Here is a 9,025-nt window from a genome sequence, read left to right on the forward strand (position 1 = left end):
GTGTTTGGTGCCTTTTGTATGCTGGATTTAGCCTCTTCTTCCATCCACCCCCAGAAGCAACTCAGACAAGACACAGATGGCTAACTAAGGACTTTATTTCAAACAAAAATTAAAAATAAAAAAATTGAGAGCTATTTCCCTGGGTGTCAGGAAAGGGTCAGGGTAAGAAATTCCCCATGGCTAGGCCAATACCCTCAAATACATTAGAGGGATTGTGGCAATTCCCTTCCTTAGCCCCTTGATGGGGAACCTCAGCAAGTGCAGGACCCTATGGCAGAACCCACCTGCCAGGGGTTATGTGGGCTAGGGGTCAGCCCCTGGGTGGGGCTAGAGTTGGGCAGCAGCATGGTCAGACATAGAATTACATCCTAAGTACCAAGAGCCCACTCTTCCTCTCATCTTGCTGGGACCCAGAGGAAACAAGACAGTTTGTAGAACCTCTGAGACTCCATCCTCACGTTCATCACCTCTCTCCTCTGGAGGGCAGTGAGTCCTGGGATCTGTCAGGTGGTAATACTGACACAGCCGGAGGTGGGGAAGCCCCAGCAAGTCTGGACCCCATGGCTGGCTCTCCTACCCTCTGGCAAGCTCTCATGGTTACCACATGATCCTTTGTATTTCTTGCCTTCCATTTCCCTTGGGCAGGTGGTTAGGTAGGTAGGGTTTTGTGATTTGGGGTTTCTTAGGCAAGGGTCCTCCTAGGGAGGGTGCCTTCAATCCCACCACTTATAGGCCCAAGAAGGGTGTCACATGATGCCATTGGTGAGGTACTGGAAGCCATCGTAGAGTTTGGTGGTGATAGACCTCATGCTGCCATCCACCATCTGCTCCACCAGCAGCTGGAGCTGCTCCTCAGTCATGCTCATGTGGAACCTCTCTTTGAGGTTGCGAATGGTGCTGGAGCCATGGAAGCAAGGAAGTTGAGAACCTGGTGAGGAAGCAGTAGCAATTAAGGCTCGTGGACATTTAGGAAAGCAGGCCAGTAATCAGTAGCCAAAGGGAACAGAGCTAGAAGTATATATAAAGTACTCCTTCCCTCCCCACCACAGGGATCCCTTGGTATGGAACAATTCTGCTTGTGCAGAGAAAAGCAATCTGTAGGCCTTGAGTCCATCCTCATCCCACACTCCTTGTTCCTCTGTATGTGGGAGTATGTGGGCAGAACAGGGAAAGGAAGCCCACAGTATCCCCCAGTAAGCCTTGGAGAGTCTTAGAGCCCAGAGGGGAGGCTGGAAAAAAGCTCTGGGAATGGGCCCTGCACTTATCTGGTTGCAGGCCTCTGCCTACGCTAGGTCTGACACTCACAGATGACCTGGGCCACCGTCACCACGGGGCCAGACAGAGATGCTCCTGAGCAACGGCGACAACCTGTGGGGTATGGGCAAGGATGGGGGAGACTGGCAGCTTAGGTGGGGTAAATGTTTGGAGGTTTTTTGGGGGGAGGGTTAAGAGGGGACCCAGAGGAATTGCGTGAGGGAGGATCCTGTGCAAACGTGAGGAAGCAGCAGAGTGCAAGGTAAAAGATGAGAAGCAGGAAGAACTCCATTCACAGCAGGATTGGTTAGAGGCCAGGACAGTTGGTCAAGTGTGATGGGAGAGAAGTGGATAGAAGCACCAGAATTAGCAGAGGAGACTGAGAAATAAGATTGCAAAGACCAGGAGGCTAAAGATGGGTGTTTCCCCATGAGTGCTTTCTGCTGTTCCTTTACTCTTGCGCCCCCCTCCCCCTTGTGCTAGGGTGAAGAAGAGTGTTCTAAATGGGAAATGGAACCCCCCTGAGAAACCCTCCCCAACCTGAGTCTTGACATGGGATTAACTTCCTAAAAGTTCTAAGTTCCAGGCAACTCAACCTAAGGCAGCCCATGCCCTGGGCTCCCCCAGCCGCACCTTGCTGCATGATCTCCACAATCTGCACCACCTTGTCCATATGCTTCCGAGCAGCAATCAGCCCCTGCAGCATGAGCATCTTGTAGTAGTTGAACATGTCGCCATTCAGGCCGCCCATTACCTGGAAGTGAGGAGAATGCACAAAGGAATTCTGGTGGGTCCTTTCCCATGGGCCTCCCACAACTTCCTTAAGATCATGGTAGATTTCACCACTTGCACAAGAAAGCTCCCAAGAAATGTTGCCTCATCCTGATTTACTGCCATTTCTGTTCTGTTCCTTCCTGATTTGGGGGAGCCCACCACATCTTCCTATCAGGAAGAACACATGACCCTTGGAGGCACCTCTTTTTTGACTCACATCCACAAATTCAGTGGTCAGCTTAAAGGCTGATGTCTCAAAGCCCAGGTTTCGGGGTGAGCTGGAGAGGATGAAGCCAAAGTCGATGTGGATGATGTGGCCTTCTGCATCCAGAAGGATGTTCCCATTGTGCCTGAGGAAGGGCAAGAGGAAGAGGGAACAGTAAGTTTGTTTTAGGTGGATCTCAAGCTTCAACAGTGGCCTCACCATACCGGACAGGGGAGGCCCCAGCCATGTTTCCTATTGCTTACAAGTCTGGGTCAATTTCCTAGGACCTAAAACTAGCAACAAAAAGGAAGTCAGAAAACTACAAAGAAAGACTGGGGTATGGAATTCAATTATCAGTTTAACAAAAGTAGTTTTAAGATTATCACAGGGCTAAGGATGTAGCTTGGTTGGTAGAGTGCTTGCCTTTCATGCAGGAAGCCCTGGGTTCCTAGCTTTGTTCCCTAATACAACAAAATCTGAATGTGAATAATGGCACTTGTATAATTCTAGCACTTGGGAGTTGGAGGCTGGAGGATCCTAAATTGAGGGTCATCCTCAAATACAAAGAGTTTGAGGCCAGATTGCAAATACATGCTTGTTTCCCAAAATATGTGCTTGTAGTACCCAAACTTAAACTTGATTTAGTAGTATGCATGGATGTTAAGAAAGAAGGCGCCTGAATCTCTGGTAGCTAGCTGTCTAAAAGGGAGGGGGGGTTTCATTCAGCATTATTGACTTTTTTTTTTTTTGGGAGATAGGGTCTCACCGTGTAGCCCCAGATAGTCTGGTACACAATGTAGACCAAATTGGCCTCAAACTCTCAGAGTCACCTGCCTCTGCCTCCTGAGTGCTGGAATTATTTTACTTTTTAAATCATCCCACTGTAGAACCAAAGCCCCATCAGTATAGAACAACAATGAGAAGCAAGCAGACTGAGTATAATTATTTTGTATTGTGTGTGTCCATGTTCATGTGGGTCTACATTCACGCACGCATGTGGAGGCCAGAGGTCAACTTAAGGCATCGTTCCTTAGAAACCATCTACTTTTTTTTCTTAAATGAGAGATGGGGGTCTTACTATGTAGCCCTGCCTGGCTGGTCTGTACTTATTAAATTCACCGACCTCAAACTTCTCAGAGACTCACCTGCCTGCCTCCTGGATACTGGGCTAACTAGAGCAGCTTGCCCAGGGAATCCTTTGGTTTCTGCTTGTGCCACCACACCTGGCTTTTTAATGGGGGTTCTGGGGATTGAACTCAGGTCCTCATGGTTTTATAGCAGTAACTTTATGGACTGACCTATCTCCCCAGCCCTGCCCCCCCTTAAAGATATGTTATATTGTAGCCTAGGCTGGCCTGCAACTTACTGTTGTGGCCCAAGTCAGCTTAAATTCATGGCAGTCCTTCTGCCTCAGCCTCCCAAGTGCTAAGATTATGTGAATGAGCCATCATGTCCGGCTGACAAGAGTTTAAGTGTATACTACAGGAAGAAGAGTTAAAGGGAGATAAATTGTAGGTTTTTGTGATTCCCACATTAATGGCTAGGAAGAACATTAACATGCTAAGCATGTGAGGCCTGGCCTATTCAGCATAACCAGCTTTTTCACTATCAATAGAAGCTTTGTTAGGCTGAGCACCCATGCCCCATCTGAGAGCCACCTTGTCTAAGTTGCTCAGGCTGAAAGAGGATGGATGCAGAGAACAAGACCCACCGGAGTACTTCCAGTTGTGGAAAAGCACTCTTGAGATTGCCCGAACAATCTCAAGAGTTAGAGCGAACAAATGACCCCCCTCCCACCCCCAATATCCCAAAGCCAGTGATAGGTGGTTTCATTCTCTTAACTAACCCAGAAGAGCTTCTATCTGGAAAGGTGCCTTAGGACTCATTTTTAAAATGGGGTTTGTTTTGTTTTTAATTGTCCTAATTTACTGTTTTCTTATTTGTCTTGACAGTGACATTTTTGGGGATAAGTTAAAAAAAAACATTCGTATTTCACCTTTTAAAACTCAGAACATAACAAATTGCACTTACTGGAAATTCATTCTATTAGAAATCCCTGGGTATACTTAATAAAAAGAGGTAAGTTTCTTGGTTGTACCAGTGCAATGGACATGCTCTTTTTAGTTCCCCCAAGAGACAGTTCTGTCACATTCCCCTCCAGACCTTCTACTAAGATATTAATGCAGGAATACCAGAGTGAATGTTTTCTATAAATGGAAGAAGTAAATCTTAACATTGGATCCGCACAAGTAATAAAATATAAAAATTACATTGTCCCAAAATATTTGGGTCCCATCTTTGTTGAGCTAACTTTTCCCTGATAAGCAGAGAGAGACCCACACAGTGCACAGGTGCCAAAAGTTGGTTACCCCTTTACAGCACCAGCTATGATGAGAAACACTTTGCATATTTAGAGCTGGCATTGGTGGCGCACTCCTTTAATCCCAGCACTCAGGAGGCATAGGCAGGTGGATCTCTGAGTTCAAGACCAGCCTGGTCTATAAGAGCTAGTTCCAGGACAGGCTCCAAAGCCACAGAGAAACCCTGTCTCGAAAAACCACAAAAAAAACTAAATATTGTACGAATATGGAATATGTGACATGAAAAATGAGTCCATATGCCTTTGCTGGGTTTTTTTGTTTGCATTTCTGAGACAGTCTCAGGTACCCCAAGCTGGCCTAGAACATATGAGGATGACCTTGAACTTCTGGTCTTATTGTGCTATCTCCCTAGTGTGTGTCAGTATGCATGGCCTGATTGGATGCTGGAGACTGAACCCTGGTCTTTGTGATTGTAGATAAACTCTACCCATTAAGCTATATCCTCAGTCTTTCCCATCCCACCCCCTTTTTAAAAGGCAGTGCTGGGAAGATGGCTCAACAGTAAAGAACACTGGCTGCTCTTCCAAAGGACCCAAGGTTTGATTCCCAGCACCCACATGGCAGCTCACGGTAACTCCAGTTCCCAGGTGTCTGACATCCTCTTCTGGTCTTTGTGGATATCAAGCACAAACATGGTGTGCAGACATACTTGCAGGCAAAAGATACACATAAAATAAAAATGCAATAAAACAATCAGCTCCAGCAAATTCTATTAAAGAAAAAAACTGAATGGTTTACTCTTCCTGGGCTTGTTCTGGCAGGTTTGTATTGATGTTAAAATCTGATGACAGTTCATACATACTCTAGCATATTCTTCATGCTACGCCCAATTTGATATTATTGCCACTGTAGTGACAGGCAACAGTTGTGACCAACATGGCACACTCCTCTATTTCCGACTTGCTTAAAGCAGGATAGTTGTTGGTGAGGATGCCCAATTTTACTTTGCTTTGTGTGACCATGTTGAGTGTGTGATTTTTTTTTTTTTTTTTTTTTTTTTTGAGACAGGGTTTCTCTGTGTCCTAGAACTCACTTTGTAGAGCAGGCTAGCCTCAAATTCATAGAGATCTACCTGCTTCTGCTTCCCAAAAACTGGGATTAAAGGTGTGCAACACTACTGCCTGGCAAGTGTGTGTGATTTTATCACAAGTTGGAGCCTAGACATACAGTTGATCAACATCAATAACTTTATTTTCTTTGTAGCCACCATCTTGTGAGATGGTTCCCAGTAGTCTTACTTTTCTCTTTTTTCTTTTTTTCTTTTTTTTTTTTTTCTCGAGACAGGGTTTCTCTGTGGCTTTGGAGGCTGTCCTGGAACTAGCTCTTGTAGACCAGGCTGGTCTCGAATTCACAGAGATCTGACTGCTCTGCCTCCCAAGTGCTGGGGTTAAAGGCTTGTGCCACTACTGCCCAGCGTTTTTTTTTTTTTTTTTTTTAAATTCTCTATGTAGCTAGGATGATCTTGGACATCTTGCCTCTATCTCCTAGTGTTAATGGGGATCAAACCCAGAGCATTGTGCATACATACTAAGCAAAGCACCCTTCAAATTGAGCTGCATCACCAACTCACATCTATTCTTCTTTAAGTTATCAGGACTAGTTCATCAGGGGCTGTAGAGACGGTTCAGCAGTGAAGAGCACTGTTTGTTCTTCCAGAGGACTCAGGTTCAATTCCTAGCACCCACATAGTGGCTAACAACTATAACTATATTCCCAAGGGATCTGATGCTATCTGGGTCTGTTGGGCACACTATGCAGGTGGTACACAGACATACATGCAGGTAAAACTCATATATTAAAAAAAAAAAAAAGGCAATCAGCTCTTTGCCATACCAAAAAGGACAGAGTTTCATCTTACAAATATTTTTCTTTTGGTGGTTTCATTTATTACCTATTTTAATATTTTTACCTACCAGTTTCTAAAATAAAATTCCTGAGGTCTAATTAGTGCTAGCTTCCCCGTTCCTCATTCACTCAATCTTGTAGCTGAGCTCTGTGTTTCAAAATCCTGAAGCTCAGGGACAGTCTCTAGCTGGCAATCAAGACCCTTAGTTACACTCCCACAGCTCTCATACACAGAGCCCTTGCTTGTGTGGTAGGCCTGGCAGGGTAGAATGACCATAGGCTCCCAAAGCTACTGCTGAACCTTATCTTCCTCATGAGGGAGCACCCACTTGACAGGGTTTCCACCTGATGTAATGATGCCATGTGAATATGTGGTATAGAGTCACTAAATAGATGATGCTGGACTCTGACAAACATTAATGGGTTGTCATGTCACTGGGAGCCCTGGCAGCATAGGCTATCACATTTCTTCTTAAAATCTATTCTTTTAGTGTTACTATGTGCATATATATGTGTATATGTGTATATGATACAGCACACACCAGGGTGGGTGTGGAGGTTAGATGATGACTGTGGAGTTGGTTTCAGGGACTGAGCAATAGCTTTAATCCACTGAACCAACTTGCCAGGCCCTAGCCACTGTATGTTCAGGGAGAGGTGCAACCTACAGGAGCATTCAGGCCACAGATCCCAAACCACTTGCCTGAGATATGCTTAAGATGGCAGGGTATAGGTGGTACCATTATCAATGCTTCACGTATGTGAAGTTAGGCTTCATAAAAATCATGTGATAGTAAAAGAAGTGACAGTCTAGGCAAACAAAAGACATAAAATTTGTGGAAACTGGGGACTGGAGAGATGACTCACTGTGAAGAGCCCTGGCTGCAGGTTGGGCAGTGGTGGCACATGCATTTAATTCCAGCATTTTGGGAGGCAGAGGCATGCAGATCTCTGTGAGTTTGAGGTCAGCCTAGTCTACAGAACGAGTTCTAGGACAGGCTCCAAAGCTACAGAGAAACCCTGTCTTGAAAGACAAAAAACAAATAAAAACAACAGAGCCCTGGCTGTTCCTCCAGATGATGATGAGTTACGTTTTAGGTCACATGGAGGCTTACAGCTGCCTACAACTTCAGTCCCAGAGGATCCAATGCCCTCTTATGGCCTCCACTGGCACTAGGCACACACAGATATACATGCAGGACACATTAAAAACATCCATACACATTAAAAACAAACATTCGGGACATCATGTTGGAATGAGAAGAAAGGAACGCTTGTGACTGGAAATTTCAAGTTTATCTCCAAGGTATCCCTTATCCATTTCATTTCCTTTCTGTTTTCAGTCATTGACACTACTTTGGTGCCAGGCTCCATTATCTCTTGCTTTCCTGCTAAGGACCCAGTCACACCGATCTTTACCCGTAGTGCCACATGGCATCTACAGATCAGAACATAGCATTCCTATCCTGCAAAATAAAATTCTTGCTGATTGTGGTGGCAAAGGTCTTTAATCCCAATACTCAGGAGGCAGAGGCAGGAAGATCTCTGTGAGTTTGAGGCAGCCTGGTTTACAGAGTAAGTTCCAGGACAGCCAGGGTCACATAAAAAGACCCTGTCTCAAAAAACAAAACCAAAATCCACAAACTCTTCAGCCTCATATTACAGGACTGATGTGCTACCCACATTTTGATCCCAATGGAACATCTCCTCATCTTTGTTCCACAGTTTTATCTGTCCTCGCTCTCCTTTATTCTCTCAGCTCTCCTCATTCAAATCCTTACTCTTATTTATGTTCTGTGTCTGTCCTCATTACTCCAGCATGTGTCAGGCTGCCTCTTTGGCTTAATGTCACATAAAGAAATCTTTCCTAAAAATATGTTGTTTCATCAACTGAGAACTATATGTGAAGGGACACAGAAGACCCTTGTGAAAGATTAGGATGAAGGGCACAAGTCACTTACCTGTCCTTTACTTGCAATAGGTAGCAGACCAAGCAGTAGCCAGCACAACTTTGCACAAAATTGCGCTGGGCACTAAGGAATGCCTCAGTGGTATAACTGCCATGTTCCTGTAGGAAGTAATCGAGCAAGGAGAGCTGTGACTGTTTCTTCACCTGGTGGATGGACACAGCGTTGACTACTGGTTCAATCATGCCACTGTCGGCTGAAATCACAAGAATCTTATATGGCTTGATCCAAAGAGGCACTCGCTCCTGCTCCCAAATGGACTGTGAAGAGACACAAAGGTACTGAGAGTGGCTCATTTTTCTCCAAACTAAAGAATAATAAACGTTTTCTCTCCTCAACCTCTCTCCCTTGGTATCTTGAAGGGCATTAAATAAGCAAGACTCACTGACCTACTCAGAACCAGGAAATTTTCTGTTTGAGACAGGGACTCATATAGCCTAGGATAGCCTTGAATTCCTGATCCCTGTCTCCACTTTATATATTCTAGGATTACAGGTGTACACAACCACAAATAACAGAACCAGGAAGTTTGAAAAGGAAGTCCAGGGCCTGGCAAAGGGAGGAAACTACATACTATCTAGGAAAGAGGCAGAGAGAAC

At 45.0% G+C, this 9,025-nt stretch overlaps 1 protein-coding gene across 4 annotated transcripts in view; it reads right to left on the reverse strand.

Moving 5' to 3' along the window:
* Nucleotides 1-77: 77 nt before the first annotated feature.
* The window catches only part of Pi4kb (phosphatidylinositol 4-kinase beta), a 34,063-nt gene continuing 25,115 nt past the window's right edge, over nt 78-9,025 (reverse strand). For 2 of the 4 annotated variants that reach the window (XM_027393560.2, XM_027393559.2), the window contains 5 exons: nt 8,421-8,686; nt 2,246-2,378; nt 1,888-2,008; nt 1,306-1,368; nt 78-928 (listed from right to left, as the gene is read on the reverse strand). In XM_027393560.2, coding sequence (XP_027249361.1) covers nt 747-928; nt 1,306-1,368; nt 1,888-2,008; nt 2,246-2,378; nt 8,421-8,686 — 765 coding nt within the window. In that variant the 3' untranslated portion in view covers nt 78-746. The remainder of the gene's footprint in view (nt 929-1,305; nt 1,369-1,887; nt 2,009-2,245; nt 2,379-8,420; nt 8,687-9,025) is intronic. The other 2 variants (XM_027393562.2, XM_027393561.2) reach the window with 1 other exon arrangement.

This window comes from Cricetulus griseus (assembly GCF_003668045.3).
Source record: "Cricetulus griseus strain 17A/GY chromosome 1 unlocalized genomic scaffold, alternate assembly CriGri-PICRH-1.0 chr1_0, whole genome shotgun sequence".
NCBI lineage: Eukaryota > Metazoa > Chordata > Mammalia > Rodentia > Cricetidae > Cricetulus > Cricetulus griseus.